The sequence below is a fragment of the Schistocerca americana genome, chromosome 5, assembly GCF_021461395.2.
Source record: "Schistocerca americana isolate TAMUIC-IGC-003095 chromosome 5, iqSchAmer2.1, whole genome shotgun sequence".
NCBI lineage: Eukaryota > Metazoa > Arthropoda > Insecta > Orthoptera > Acrididae > Schistocerca > Schistocerca americana.
The window spans coordinates 487995932-488012744 of record NC_060123.1 but is presented as its reverse complement, the minus strand read 5'-3'; the positions used below and the strand labels follow the sequence as shown (position 1 = coordinate 488012744).

Sequence of the window (16813 nt, the reverse complement as noted above, 5' to 3'; positions counted from 1 at the left end):
AATAGTTTCACCATAATAGAATGGCATAGTGGCCAACCAGTGGTGAAAAACTGTCATATGCAAAGATAGAAAGCTGGTGAAGAATGCAGTATTTATAGTTCAGTTAAGCACTTGTCAGTTTCAGGGAAATAACTTGACAATTTAAAGATAATTTCCAGGTCTAACTTGGTTCTAAAGTTAACAATCAACAACTCTGATAAGAAAGTGTAAGGTCCTGAGTGGAGTACATGCAGCTGAAAGAGTAAGCCCATTATCTGTAAATAACTGTTTTGTTGCTGTTTTATTCTGGCTGATATGCATGGGTACACAGCACGAAAATATTGGAGAAAAGCAGGGGAACTAAACAGATACTTCAATACATCAACAGTAAGAACTACTGAATCAATGAAACTGAAAATATCCACAAGAAGTGTTACTTCACGTTGCTTGACTGTGTTATAAAAATATGATTTGACTGATTTATGAATATTTAATGATACCCATATAGAAAGATATGCAGTTAAGACCTTGTGAAACTATAATATGATAAATGAAAGTCATCTCTACTACTTCGATGCCGTGGATGAAAGATTTTTCCAGGCATTATTGGGTGTTGCAAATACTATACCATATTACCTCAAGTTGCTGCTTGAAGGTAGAAATTATTATACTTCCATCTACCCAACTTAGAGATATGAAGAATATGGCAAAGAACTTAGCACCATGTTCTTATCTGCACTGAATCTGACAAGGCAAATTACATATATTTTATTCTTTAGTACTGTATACGAGAACCAGACTTATGTTAATTCAAACTGTGTGATGGTTTACAGTTAATACACAGACAGGGAACTATGAGTGTTACATTTCTTTTCAAGCACCTATTTCACTCTGCTAGAATCATATCTTAAAGTTAATAACTTCCAGTTGGATTTGGACTAATGAAAACAATAATGGTGTTGTATATTAATTTACGAAAAGAGTCACAACATTTTGATGGGTCGCATTGTTTCAATCTTTGCTTGATTTTGATTCACTCAAAGCTACATGATTAAAGTAATTGATCCCTAAAGACCAGTGCTAGCTTCAGCTTTGTTTACAAGTTTCTTAATGTAATACTTAAGTAGGAAGCCATGTAGAGTCTGTTGGTTCATTCTGGTGTAGCAAACATTAATCATATTTACGAAACAACAAATTCAATAACTGTTCTAAGTCACTGTGCTTAGGTGGAAGACATCCTCTATCAAATGGTACATGAAGGTACAATGTGAAATGCATAACTTTGTCTCACAACACTTTGTCCATTACATGTTTCGGGTGAAGAAAGAGAGCCTAGCAAATTTCAAACTGGCACTAGCATCGTTAACAATACTAAGAGTGTACAGGCTATGAAAACGTAGTGTTCTGGTGTTTATACTGTTGGCTTAGTTGTGAATCATGAAAGATAGCCGTGGTGATGGCAAGGACACACTACTTTTCAGGTGTAACCAAAACCGATTTTAAGATATTTTACGAATATGAAAGAGGGTGATACACTCATTACAAAGTGAATGTTTCATGAGGAAGATTTTCAGAACCAAAATTAAGACCTTCAACAGTTTTCAGGAGGAAGAATAAAGCACTTGCAGGAGGAGAGAGGAACTAGCAGAGTGAAAGAATGAAAAAATATTGGAACACCACTGGAAAAAAAAAAATCAAAAGTAATAGTTGTACATTGTCCAACAATGGAAAATCCAGGATGGAATGTAACAATAATATGAAAAGGACAGTTGCTACTCACTGTATAACGGAGATGCTGAGTTGCAGACAGGCAAAACAAAAACACACACACGTGTGCAGTCTTCGGGTGCTGAGGCCACACTTTGAGCAGCTGCGCATGATAGGAGATTCTACAGGGTACTGGGGGTAAGGAGGAAGCTGGGGCGTGGAGGGGGAGGATAGCAGGGTGGGTTGGGGAACGGTAAGTGCTGCCTATGGGAGCATTGGTGGAATGGAGGACTGTATATTGCTGGAATGCGAACAGGGAAGGGGCTAGAGGGTGGGACAAAGACTAATTGAGGCCAGGAGGATTATGGGAACATAGGGCATATTGCAGGGATTGCAGGAAGAGTTTCCACCTACACAGTTCAGAATAGCTGGTGTTGGTCAGATGCATCCAGATGGCGCAGGCTGTGAATCAGTCATTGAAAGAAGAATGTTGTGTTGGGCGGCATGCTCAGCAAGGGGTGGTCCAAGCATTTCTTGGCCATTCATGCGGACACACAGCTTGAAAGTTATCATGCCAATGTAGAATGCAGCACAGAGGTTGCAGCTTAGCTTGTAGATCACATGACTAGTTTCACAGGTAGCCCTGCCTTTGATGGGATAGCTGATGCTAGTGACCAGACTGGAGTCGGTGGTGGTGGGAGGATGTATGGGACAGGTCTTGCTTATAGGTCTATTCAGGGATATGAGTCATGAGGCAAGGGGTTCGGTGGGCAGTGGAATACCATTGTGGAAGGGGTGGGAAGGATAGTCGGTAGGACATTCCTCATTTTAGGGGACGGCGAGAGGTAGTTGAAACCTTGGCTGAGAATGTTATTTAGTTGCTCCAGGCCTCAGTGGTACTGAGTCATGAGGGGAATGCTCCTCTGCGATTGGACGGTGGGACTTTGATAGACCTGATTTTGTACAAGGTTGGGAGGGTAATTACGATCTGTAAAGGCCTCAGTGAGCCCTTTGCTGCAGTTTGATATTGACAACTCATCACTACAGATGTTACAGCCACAAGTAGCTAGGCTATATGATGGAAGGGGCTTCTTGATATGGAAAGGCAGGGTGTATACGTGGACAAGGAAAAAAAATTCCCAGATTTCTCCCGGATTTTCCGGTTAAATATACACTTTCTCCCAGGTGAAAACATAATTTTTCCCTGTTAACTGACAGGATATTTTCTCTTGGAACTGTACAACTTATCAGTCCTTTGAATGGTCATAGTTTTATACATGGGCGTAGAATTTCCCGGGGCTTTAGAAAACTAAACACAGGGGAAAAAAACACGTTTTGGAAAGATCTGTCATGTGCAGCAACAGGTACGCTGCACATTTTTGTATTACGAAAGTATAAATTCGAATTCCACCAAACATAGCAATTTACTTTCCGAAGCATTGAAATCGAGATAGTGATGCGCTTTTGTAAGCCAGTCATAGCTCATGTCACGTGATCTCGCCAGCCGATGGCAGCAGGTATTCAGAGCTTAGGATACGTGACGTAGTCAGCCAATAGTAACATCACTGTTAAGTAATGCAAACACACAAACTGAAAAAGTTAATGGTTTAAATTAATATACATGGTGTTGCTACACGAAAAGCAAAGCTTGCACATATAATACTGGGCTAGAAGATTAATACGCTGCAAGAGAAGCTAAGCTTTCGCATATAATGTTGATCTTTTATGCGCATATTACAATTTAAGATATATCACACAAATGTGCCAGTAAAATTTTTAATAAATGTCTGATCTTCTGGGCTCAAAATTCATCTAATGGCTCGTCACCAAAGAGTTGATTTTTAAATGAGAGTCAAATGCTCTGTGATTTCAGAAATTCATTGTACATTCTCGCACATAGTTCAACTTGCGTGAAAGGAAATTTACTTTGATGGTAACGCTTTTCAAACCACCATTCGGAATATTTTTCCGTGATCTGTTAGAAACAGGTTCATTTCTGCAGTTTCCAGAGAGCGCAACATGACAGGCGCCACCGCACTTGCGCAGCTATGATGTCATAGGGAGGCTGTGCGCTCGTACGTGTGAAACGTTAAAAGATCGTACATTATGTCGTAAAAGAAACAAGACATCAGAGGATAATCCAAGAGCATCGGAATTTCGTTACACATACTAAAATGTGCACATTTAAAGTGCACATTCGTATGACCAGATTAAGCTTTTCAATGTGGTTTGCCGGATGTAAATTTTCTTGCAGTACCAGTGCTGTGATATCTCACGTGTGGTTCTTTATTATGATATAATTCTACACGTGCTAGAAGATAAAAACGTGCACTTGTAATGCAGCGAACAGTGTGTGGAATTAAACACTTCGTTTAGAATATATTGTCTGCCTCAGTGGAAAAGATTAAAAAATGCAAGTTTCTTTAGCAAACCGACAGAAATAACATCATTGTTCTGCAAGGCAATTAATGCTTGACTGTCAAAAGGTGGAAATAAAATAAAATCTGCAACTAATAACACATTTTAGCCTTCCGTAATTATGTGAATGTATTTTAATTCACTTGATAGCTCCTAGCCACAGAAATCTGTTTTGTATTCACGTGGAGACTACCCACTTCCCCACTATAACTCAGACTGCTCTGTGTATCAGCCCCAGATCTCCAGATGTACGATATTTCCGAACTGGGGGAATACCCCGCCACTCCCTCGAGCATTTGAGAAAGGACATCAATAATTTTAAAAAAATCGAATTTTCAAAAATATGTTCATTTTCCAGTGCACATCTTCCTGAAGATGTCTGATGCATAAAACACATGTGTTCGAGGAAATGTAAGATATGTTATTTGGTCGTTAAGTGTGCCAAAGTGCAGTGCCACACCTCTTCACACAGTATTCTTCCATTTGCACGTCACTGTATTTCGCTCTGTGGAATTGAAACGTGTGTATTTTGTAATGGATGCCATCAAACCATATTCCGGACAGTGGAAATTACGATGTCCTGTGGTGCCTGTCCTGCTTACAGTCAGCAGGTTGGACATTCTGTTCCTCTTTAAAAAACAAAAAAAACTTCAGAAAATTTGCACACTTTATTCCCTATCAGTTAACAACTTGCTGCTTTGTGTGACAATAAATTGAATATAGGAGACATAAACCCAGTAAAGACACAAGACAAGCAAGACAACACACATTTCTTCGATCCTTAGCTCCTAGAATTTTTTTCTCTCTAATCAGCTTTACATGGCGTGCTTTCCTTTCTGTAAAAGAATCTATAACCTCATAAAGTTTGTCAAACGTTTTGCTACAAGAAAAATCGAAATGTCATTGTCTAATACTGAAAAATCTGTTAATGCAAATAGGAACCAAGACTGGTGTGGTTTCCCGATCTGATTACGTCTATTTTGTCACTATTTGATAGATAAAAAAAAAGGCCTTTCTAATAATGCAACAATTGTAGCACACACCAAATAAACGAGACTGTTTAGGCACAAACGGTCTTTCTTGTAACGACAACATATAATTCACAAGTATCAATAACAAGCCGCATGGGATTAGCCGCAAGTATCAGTATCAAGCCGCATGGGATTAGCCGAGCGAGGGGTGTGCGTGTGTGTGTGTGTGTGTGTGTGTGTGTGTGTGTGTGTGTGTTTGTCCTTAGGATAGTTTAGGTTAAGTAATGTGTAAGCTTAGGGACTGATGACCTTAGCAGTTAAGTCCCATAAGATTTCACACACATTTGAACATTTGAACTAATATCAAATGCCTATTAGGCCTACTTACTACAAGCAAAAATCTTTACGTTAGGAAATAGTTTCACGCTTCATGCTTCACTCATACGCCCCAGTTTCTCAAGCATGAGATCGAAAAGTAGTAGTACGAAATTTTTATGCAAACTTGGAATCGTCATATTGTTCCATAATTTGTGTGATGTCCCCATTTCTTCTCCTTCCTCGTTCTAACAAACAGTCTTGTTACCACTAATTCTGTAACTATTCCTGCCAATGTCAAAGCTTATTCACAGTTTAATTTCACTAACTACCAGAAACACCAGTTTACTTATCCCGTGATTATTCTCCGGTTAGGCGTAGTTAGATGTTCGTACAACGCGTTTTCCACGCTTCTTCCAGAATAGAACTTAAAGCAGCTGCTAACCGAGTATCGTACAACTAGCCCTTGCTAGTATAGCGACCTGGCCAAAAATTTTCTGTCAAAATTTCATTTTCTTGGAAACACCGAGGATGTAATACGTAATCTTTCTTACCTGTTATTCGTTCATCTCCACTCCTGTAGTCTGAACCTATGGATTTCGCTAGTAATTATAACAACGCTCATCATTCGCAAACCCAATCAACCACACAATCAGACAGCGGTTGGCATTCGTCCATTTGACCTTACTCCGCTCTGGTCGTATAGCTCCATATGTCTGCCTGGAAAGTTTGTTTCTACATGTGACAAGGATTCCCCTGACAGAGACATCATGTACACTATGCACGCATTCACAAATTAACTTACGGGTCATTCAGAAACGAACTTAGAACATGTTCAAAAATGTTCAAAAACCGACAGGGATGCGTTTCAAAGTCATGTAAATAATCGATAGACTAACGTGCGCTGGATGCTAGGTGCTTTGTGAAATAGGGTTTTCTCCCTTCTGCTCCCAACCCCCTGCCTTATAGCTCCTGTCCCTGTAACACACCTGTCCCATACATCCTCTCACCACCACCCACTCCAGTCTGGTCAGAAGCTTCACCTATACTATCAAAGGCAGGGCTACCTGTGAAACCAGTCATGCGATCTACAAGCTAAGCAGCAACCACTGTGCAGCATTCTACGTGGGCGTGGCAACTAAAAATCTGTCTGTATGAGTGGCCACTGTCTAACTGTGGCCAGGAAACAGCTGGACCACCACATTGCTGAGCATGACACCCAACATAACATTCTTCATTTAAATGACTGCTTCAAGCCTGTGCCATCTGGATCCTTCCCATCAACAACAGCTTTTCTGAACTGTGCAGACGGGAACTCTTTCTGCAATATATTCTACCTTCCTGTAACCTTCCTCCTGACCTCAACTTTCGTTAGTCTTTGTCCTACACTCTAGCCCCACCCCTGTTCCCATTCCAGCACTACATAGTCCTCTATTCCACCAACACATCCACTGTCCTTCTACCTCTCTCTTTTCCACTACCCCCCCCCCCCCCCCCCCCCATCTAACCTCCAGACGGCATCTTGCTGCCCTACTCTCTCTCCACTTTGTCCCTGTATGCTCCCACAAGGCAGCACTTACCACCCCCCGCACCACCCCACCCTGCTTATCGCTCCCCACTCACCCCAGCCCCAGCCTCCTCCTCACTTCCACCACCCGGTAGCGTCTCCCATTATTGACAGTCTTTTTGTTATGCCTGTCTGCAAGTCAGCATCTCTGCTATATGGTGAGTTGTACATAGTCCATATATGGCTGATTTCCACATAAAGAAGTACCTGGAATTGTAGTGTCACAATCATAATGACGAAGACAACAGCCAGGCAGAGCAGTATGATGGGCATACTGACAAAGTATCGAAAAACATTCCTTTTCCATGCTGGATATACTGGTTCTAGTCGCCCTGTCACAGGACTTACTTCAAGAGTACCCTGAAAGAGAAAAATAATATTTTAATATGATACACTATACTTGTTTTACAGACTCCTGCCTTTCAATACACTCTTACAAGAAATTAGAACAATAACCAGGTGAATCTAACAGTCCACGGGTGTGCCATTGGTTCACAGTGTTCAACAGGCATAGTATTTCGATGATTAGACATGTTTCCATGTCCAGGTGTGCTGATGATCTGAGTTCTTGAAGGCATGTGGCTGATTTAAATCCTCTTCTCCTGTAAGACACTCCCTCCATGATCCGTGTCCGCAGCTGCACGTTGGTGGTCGCGGACATGCTAGTGTCATTGTCTGCGGTAGCATAGATGTAGATACTGTCTCCACCCTGGCTAAAAGATTGTTTTGTTTGCTAGGTCTTCTTATGTGAACTCAGTGATGGTTCCTACCCCTTCTTAAGAATATAGCCACAATCTTGATTGATGAGTTCCCCCCTATGGCCTCTCTAATGACACTGTACCACTATTTGGAAGTCCATGCCAAGATCCTGGTACATTCATATTCCATTATGCGATTCTTGAACAAACAGTGCTCTGTCACTGTTGACTTGTTGGGATACATCAGTCCAGTGTGTGTCGGCAATGGTTTTCTACAGTGCACACTGTCTGTCCAACATTTGTCTTTTCACACTGACAGGGAATTTGGTATATGTTGGCCTTCTGCAAACTGAAATCATCTTGGATGCTTCCTAATAATGCTCATGTTTTACTGGGTGGGAAAAAGTTTTTACACAGCATTTCTTCAATATGCATCCAATTTTTCCCGACAGTGTGCTGGTGTATGGTATAAAGGCAGTGGCTACCTCTTCCTTTGTGACTTCTTCTGTCTCCACAGGTTGTACTGTGTGGTGAGGCAGGGAGCACACCTAATTCGTCATTCTGAGTACCCGTTTTTTTTTTTTTTTTTTTTTTTTTTTAATACAGTTCTTCTGAGGTGTTCTGGCTCCTTGGGCACTCTGAGTCTGGGATGGTTTATGCCCTGTGTGCTAGCGTTTTTGGTACCCCATTGCTCCGCAAAATGTGATGGCAGCTGTCTACACGCAAATACAGACCAGTTAGTATTTTTTTCCAACAATACACACTGTGGCCCACGGGGACATCTTTATCATGATATCCAGAAATGGTAATCTTCTTTCTACTTTGGTCTCCAGAGCGAATTTGATAATGGGATGTATGGAGTTCAAATGTGCAAGGAAGTCAACGAGTTTGGGGGGAGAAAAACAGCCCCCCCCCCCCCCCCCACACACACGTGGGCTTCCGTTTGGATGATGCCTCCTTAACGCACTCCTTATACAAATTCATGGCCAAAGGCGAGAGTGGGCTGCCCTTTGCAACTCCTTCCACTTGTTCATAGTATTCTCCATTAAACAGAAAACAAGGGGAGATCAGGACATACCTGAGACGATCGGTGGTCTTCTTGTCAAATTTCTGACCAATAAGCTCTAGCGATTCTCATAGAGGCATCCTGGCGAATAATGACAAGATGTCAAAACTTAACCAGGATACCTGTGTGCTTCACCCGGAAGCTGCTGAGGTGTTTTACAAATACACAGAATTGTGGGTGTCATGAGGACATCTACCCACATAAGGGCTTAGAATTTCCGTCAGCTATTTTGATGGCAAATTTGTAGGTGTCCTAATGTTGCAGACAACAGGGCGCAACAGTATCCCATTTTGTCGACTTTAGGGAATCCATAACGTCTTGTCGGCACAGGCTCTTGAAGTACAGTTCCTTGACCACCCCCTCTGGTAAATCTGCATCCCTGAGAAGAGCCCTAGTCTTCTCAGCTTTGTTTGTAGGGGAAGTGTTGATCTTCCTACAGGAGTCGTCATCTGGCAGGCTCTGCATCTTCTCAATGTGGAAAGACATACATTGCACAGACAGTGCGCACTGTTGATGCTCGTTGCCAAGAACTTCAAAAGCACACTTGACTGACGTATCCCAATACATCAGCGGTTTCTGGGCACTGTTTGTCTGCGAATCACATGAGGGAGTACAAACGTTTCAAGATCTTGGCACAGACTTTCAAATACTGGGACAGTATCATTAGGGAAGCAATAGAAATTTGCACAAGGGACGATCTCATCAACCTAGATTGTCACTATAATCTTAACAAGGCTTGGGAACCAGCAATGAGTTTAACTGAAAAGACACTCAGCAAACAAAATGATATAGTGACCAGAGTGGGCAGATAACCTATATCAACACTACCGCAGACACCAATGTGCAGCTGCAGGCAGGTCCGCAGCAGGAACAGCTTGCAGGTGGAGGGGATATAAGTCAGCTGTGCGCCCTCAAGAGCTAAGTTTGTCAACACACCTGATGATGGCGACATGTCTGATCACCAAAATATTGTGCCCGTTGGACACTACGAATCGGCAGTACACCCTGTTGATTGTTCAATCAATCAACCAATATGCTAGGAGAAACTGAAGAATCACAATAACTAGGTAAAGTTTAAATTTAATATTTTTCATTATAGTGTCCCTTGCTTTGTGTGCCCTGAGAACATTTACTACATGTTGATTACATTCATACAGTTTTGTTTGGTTCATTTAGTGCCTGGTAACAACTTGGTGTTTATTTTTCTTGCTCTCAATATTGAGTAAACTTTATCAGTGCAGATCTAAGATATTAGTACTGCCAATGTTGGGTAGAGAAACATGTAATTGGAATCCACAATGGTCAACAAATAACTGGTGTAGTTTAAGTTATCCACTTTAGTACAGTTTTTAGTTTGAAATTAATAACTGAAATGGAATAAACAGGAAATCTGAACGCTGTAGGATACAGGAGAAGATGGCCATTGTGTTTTAACACTGTCAACTATGTTGATGCAGTTCAACAGCTATAAATGGGTAAAGCTAGTGGCATACTGTTGAGTCACAGTGAAGATTCTAACGAAATGTACCCTGCGCGTGGAAAAGTTGTCTGAGGAGCAACTGACGCAACCATTCTATAGTTCTGATTATTTGTCAAAGAGTTGTGTCATTCATTAGTGGGTCAAATTCATGTCCCTAGGTCACCTTCAGCATGTTCTGCTCCCCACCAGCTCTGACAGCAATGCATCACATACCTAGCATCCGTACCTGCCACTCCTCCTGCCTACATTCCTAACTGGCAAGCTGCCCCCCCCCCCCCCCCCCCCTGCTGAAGCACTAGCCACTCACCCCAATTCCTCTCCCTGCCTCCTGCCTCTCTCTCCCTCTACCCATCCCAAATGACACAACCCCCAACACAACCTAGTCCACCGGTCGAAATGCAGCATTGACACTTTTTGTCACACCAGTATAATGCACAGGCATACAGTGTGTGTGTGTGTGTGTGTGTGTGTGTGTGTGTATTTTGTTCTAGCTCAAAACAAAGATTATTCTGAAAGCTAGCAAGTTTTAATTATAGTGATGAAGGTAATCGATTTCTGAAAATATGATCCAACTGGATTGATAAAGAAATGTACTCACTAAGCGGCAGAAGTAGAAAATGCCTATAAAAAGTTAAGGACATGTGCAAGCTTTTGGAGCCATTAGCTTCTTCTTCTGGCAGAAGGGTTGAAGGGGAAGAAAGAGAGATGAAGGAAAAGGACTGGCGAAGTTTCGGAAACGGGAAAAAGTTACGGAAAAGTTGCTCAGAACCACATGACGGGAGACTTATCGGGTGTGATGAGCACGAAAGTCTGGGCAACTTTTCCACAACTCTTCCTATTTCCTAAAACTCACCAGTCTTTTTTCTTTATCGCTCTTTCTTTCCCTTCCAACCCTTCTGCCAGGACGACGAGCCACTGGCTACGAAAGCTTCTATGTTTCCATAACTTAAATATTTTTTCTCCTGCCAGTGCTTAGTGAATAGATATTTTTATCTAGCCAATATTTTATTTTCAATGTAAATTGTATTTTGACATTTTTCAAGACCTGTTGGAATAACAATATGATGGCTGCAAGGCGACAATACCAACAGCTGACATTACATTTTAATTTTGATATTTTAACACTATTTTTATATATTGCAAGAATAGCCACAAAATGTTACATCATCTCTATTTAATGTATATTGAGCTTATACATATTTTTAAAAAGAACTATGGCTTACTGTTTATAATACTGTGTCACATGTTAAAGTGGCTCCTCCATCAGACTAGTCCATACTACATGTTTATTGCATTTAAAGATTTGATTATATATGGAATGACTGTATACCTAATACTAAAACTTTTAGACACAGTGTTGTGTCAGTTTTATGACACCATGGTATTACAATAGCTCATAATACCTCTGCATAAAATCTAATAATTCAGACAACACAGGTGATAATATAACTTTCAAATTATGAAATATTTTCATTATTCTGGCAGTTACAATATACTCACACTAAACAGAGGTCTAGGTTCAACCAAGAGCTCATCACGCTGATCCAAAGTACCCCAACGGTATGCAAGCTCTGCACTGTACCGCTTCCATGTTTCAACATACACACTTGCCCAGAGAACATTAAAAAATGAGAAGAGGACATATCCAACATCTTCAACTGCCTGATTGTGGCCACAGAAGCAAACCTGAAATATAAAAAATTCTACCGTTATCAGTTTTGAACAAGTACGTATAAAAATAATTTATAAACTTGAATAATTGTTTGTTTCATTCACCTACCACAGAAAATATAATTAGGGTGACATTAAAAAGAAAAGATAATGTAAATCAAATGTTTTTAAGGTTAAGAGATCATGTATAAGGGCAAAAAGAAGGTGTGAAAAGACAGAGACAAAATAATTGTGTGATTTATTACAGTAAAAATATTAAATTTTTATGATCATTTGAAGTGAATGGTATCCAAGTTTTAAGGTTGAAGATTTACTACTGCCCTTATTCTTTTTGAGAATAAAATTCAATCATCAGTTGCAAATACATTTTTATTAGGCTTTACCTGTTTCAACAAATTAATTTGTCAACTTCAGAAGCCTACAAAATTAGGGAAGTATATTACAGAAACTTAGTGCTTTAACAGAAGTCAATATTTTCTACATAGAAGCATAATGCCATGACACATCCAGAATTCTGCTTATTGCACGTGATTATTATAAAGACAGATTGACAATTTACAATAACTAAATCACATCTATGCATGTGTCAAGCTGTTGTGCTAGCAGCAAGGAACATGTATAAAAGCAAATAAAAAATATAACCAAGGTATATAAAGAAGTTACACGTAATACATATGAAAAAAACATGGCACATAATTCTAATATATAAAAAGAATTGGCTAATTTTCACATTTTATACAAGATGAGATGCAATCAATGCAGTGTTTGTTTTTTAATGCAAGTTGATCATTCAATACTTCTTTTCAATTTAACTGGGAATTTTTATATATTTAAAATTCCTCTGAAATATTCACTTTTTGTAGCCCTTGTCAAATAAAAGCAAAATTTTCGTGTTAAGCAAGGATGGAGGAAGAACAGGATGTTTCTCTATTTTGAGATGTTCTGTAGAAATTGACCTATATGAATTCTCTCCTCTTCACATAAATGTACAGCCATGATATAAAGATTTATAATATTCCTAATTTTATAGGCTTCTGAAGACGACAAATTAATTTGTCGAAACTGGTAAAGTGCAATAAAAATTTATTTGCAACAGATGACTGAATTTTATTCTGAAAAATATATACAGTTGCTGAAAATCACAGCCATGGATAAAATAATGGCCTTATTGTTATTCACAATAAGGCCAACACAAAGGACTGTTGCACATTAATGGGTATCCTGGTCCGTTATTATGGTTTTTCAGAAAAAATCTTAATATACAGCATTCACATTTCATTCTATATCCTAACCGATTTGTGAGTGCAATTCTAATACTCTAATACTGTCTGAAATTTCACAACAAACTAGGCGAGGAGCAATGACCAATGACCACCATGAGATTGAATGCAACATGGTGGGACTGTGGGCATGTGACATGGTAAGAAATGTAAATGCCAGTAAATGGAGCAGAGATGAATGAGGAATCAATCTAGTGAAGATATGGGTTGCAAATGCGAAAGTCTGCGACATAAGTGGCACTGACGAAGGGCAGCTTGTTATGACCCGGCCCTGGAAAACGAGCATCTCAGAAATGGCAAAGCAGTCCCTTTGTTCATGTGTTGCTATTGTGAACATCTATGGAAAGTGGTTGTAAGATGGTGAAAGAATTAATAGATGACAAGGTCATGGCTACCCACACCTAATTATGGAACATCTACATAGATACTCTGCAAGCCACCGTATGATGCACTTGCAGAGTATCCATGTAGATGTACATGCTCCATGATGAAGTGTGGGTAGCCACTGCTTAGAGTACATATTTTTATCTAGCACATTATATTATATTTTCACTCTAAATTGGTATTTTGACATTTTTCAAGACCTGTTGGAATAAGATTATAGCGAGTCAGCACACACTGTCAGAGATGATGGTCATCTGTTCCCCAGCGATGCAAGCCATAGCTTATCTGGTAACAATTGCAGTGTCAGCGCTCCAAGTAAACTTGATGACTGCAAGGTGATATTACCAATGTTTGATATTACATGGAAGAATGAGGCTTGCCCACTCCACAAAGTACGATAGGTGGCGATCTGATAGCAAATTACACTACCAGTGAAGGCACTAATGTTTGAAAGCACACTGTTTAGCATACATTGTTGAATATGGGCCCCACAGCAGACAACCTATCTGTGTTCGCATGCTGACCTACCGATATCACAAACTGCGACTGCAGTGGAGAGAGAATTACTGGGACTAAATTGTGGATCAATCCAACCTGTCCTCGGTCGAATTAATCACTTTTCTTGTGACACCAGACTGACGGTCAGGTTCAGATGCTCAAGTCGTACAGAAAAATGGTTGCATTGCATCAAGGATACTGGCCAGTTGGCACATTATTATGCTATCCAGACATTCAGCTGGGCTTCTATGGGAACTAGAGTAGTTATTGGAGGCAACATGACAGCTGTGGACATGTGAACATTGTTATGGACTACCTGTATTCCTTAAATGTCTGATGTCTTCCCTGACAGTGAAAGCATCTTCCAGCAGGATAACTGTCTGTATCACAAGGCCAGAATATGTTCCAGTGATTTGAGGAGCAGGATAGTGAACTTAAGTTGATATCTTTGTCACCAAATTCGCCTGATCTGAACCCTATGGAACACATTTAGCATGCTATCAGAAGTCAGTTCTGTGCACAAATCACGGATTTATGGGAAATGTATGATCTATACGAATGTATTTGGGAGCCACGTAATTCCAGAAACCCACCAAGGACTTGTTGAATCCATGATAATATGTAGAATCAAAGCAACTTAGATATTTTTTCCCAGCTTTATCCCCCTTCATTTCTATTATCTGCCATCACCCCCCCCCTCCCCCTTTCTCCCTGCACTATTAAATTGCATATGTACTGTCTCTGACCTCTTCCTCTCTTTGATGCTTCCTCGTTCATCTCTGTCTACCTTGATCTTCACTAGAGTGCATCCCTCTCATCCTGACATTGAGTTGTCTGCTTTTCCTTTCTAATCTTCCCACTTCTACTCTTCTCTCTTCTCTGAGGATATAAACAGTAGTGCTGGAAGTTAGAATAATGTCCTCGCTTTTACTTTTGTGTGCTCTATACGCATTACAAAACAGCTGCCTCCTGAAGATAAGAATGGGCATAAAATTCTGACCCATCTTTATTACAACTACCAATAAGTGTGATATAATTTCAGATTTACTACTTAAATAGTTTACAGAAAGGAAGAAAGATTGGCATTTAATGTTCCCTTCATTAGATGCTGAGCATAAGCTGAGACCGGGCATGGATGCAGGTGGGGAATAAACCAAGCCATTTACAAAAGAACCATCCCAGCCCTAATTTTGTAGGGAACTTCTTAGTTAGATAGTGATAAGAACCCGTATACGTAATGAATGTGGGTGCTGTATACATACTGTATCAAAGAACTTTAAGTGTAGCATCAAAAGCTAGCAGTTTCGTGTTATTTGTGGAACACACTTGGAATTGCTAATTTGTGTACAACCAGATGCAAAACATTTTTCCTTTAATTCATTTTGGCAACATTGTTTTTCTAATGGTGTTCTAAATGAAATCACTGTTAGCCATCTTACTCTTAACTGACTCCAAAACTTTAAGCAATCAAAGAGCTGGAGATTCAGTAGATTAAAAATTTCAGTAAATTAAACAATAAAACCATGAATTGCTCTGGGTAACTGCATGTGAAAAATATAATACAGTACAAATGGATACCAGCACTGAGAGAAGTACTACATGCACAGTATTAAGAAAAACATTATAACAGAATATGTACAATGGAATCTACATTATTCTGTCAAAATACTTATATGATGGAAGACTACAGCAAACAATACTTCCCATGCAAATGGCTACAAGAAAGTGCAATGCCATCAAATGGAAAATTATTTATGTCTTGATAAGCAGCAGAACAATCCAGCAAATGCGGTACATGCCATGCGAACTATAGTAAACAATAAGCCTGACTATCACAAATTCCAACAACCACTACTTCTTATATTCACTAAACTAGCAGTACTTAAGGCACCTAAAGGAACTAAATTCTCCACTAACATGTCTCAGCAGTTTCAGTTACTGGACACACTTTTCATAGCATAGGGAATGATTTTTATTGTTCAATTAATGGTTCAGTTATGCCGCCTTCTGAACATAAAAAGTAAGGAAGTGACTAAGTTTACACAGAGGAAAATAATGATAAACCGTGCACTGCAGTCAAAAGAACAGTTTATATTTTCAGAGCACATTCCATTCACAACATTACTGCCTCCGATGCGCTATCTAGAAAGATTAATATTTCTAAACAGAGAAACATATATACAAAGTCACCAACATACTGTATGTTTAAGGACTAAAAATCTTGATATTTGATGATAAAATCAATGAGCAGTAAACACAAGCTGATAAAAATGATGGATTTAACTTATTTAAGTGATACCATTAAACAAACACATTCAGCAATTTTCTGAAAATACAGCAACGAAACTCTTTTTTATGTTGAGTTATGTTCCACTTGAAATATATGAAACACAGCCATACTATAATAGAAAAGAAGGGGTATAGTACAAGAATTATCTTTTAGTGATGTTTCTGGTAGTCATTTTTGTTATGATGCTGAAAACTACTATCAGTTTTATATCAACCACACAGCTGTGTCTAAGTAGTTTTGTTGACTGACAGCCAGTGACTTCAAAACAACAAGGATAAAGCTAGGCATTCAGTGACATGGAAATGCACCTGAAACAGCTGCTGCAATAGGGTACAGATGATGTGGATTACCTATGATACACTTGGCACAGTAAGACAGGAAGCATCAATATTCTGCTCTCAGTTTGTGGCATCATATGAATCTGTTAGTAATGTGTCACGCAACTGTTTGTGATTACTACCCTGCTGTGTTCATTGATACTTTCCTGAC

The 16813-nt window shown here is 39.7% G+C and overlaps 1 protein-coding gene across 1 annotated transcript in view; it reads right to left on the bottom strand.

The window, feature by feature from the left end:
• Positions 1–16813, bottom strand: part of LOC124615505 (anoctamin-8) — a 191267-nt gene that overhangs the window by 81606 nt on the left and 92848 nt on the right. Inside the window, exons 7-8 of the mRNA XM_047143460.1 lie at positions 11702–11887; positions 7165–7317 (exon numbers count right to left, since the gene is read on the bottom strand). Of these exons, the coding sequence (XP_046999416.1) occupies positions 7165–7317; positions 11702–11887 (339 nt within the window). The remainder of the gene's footprint in view (positions 1–7164; positions 7318–11701; positions 11888–16813) is intronic.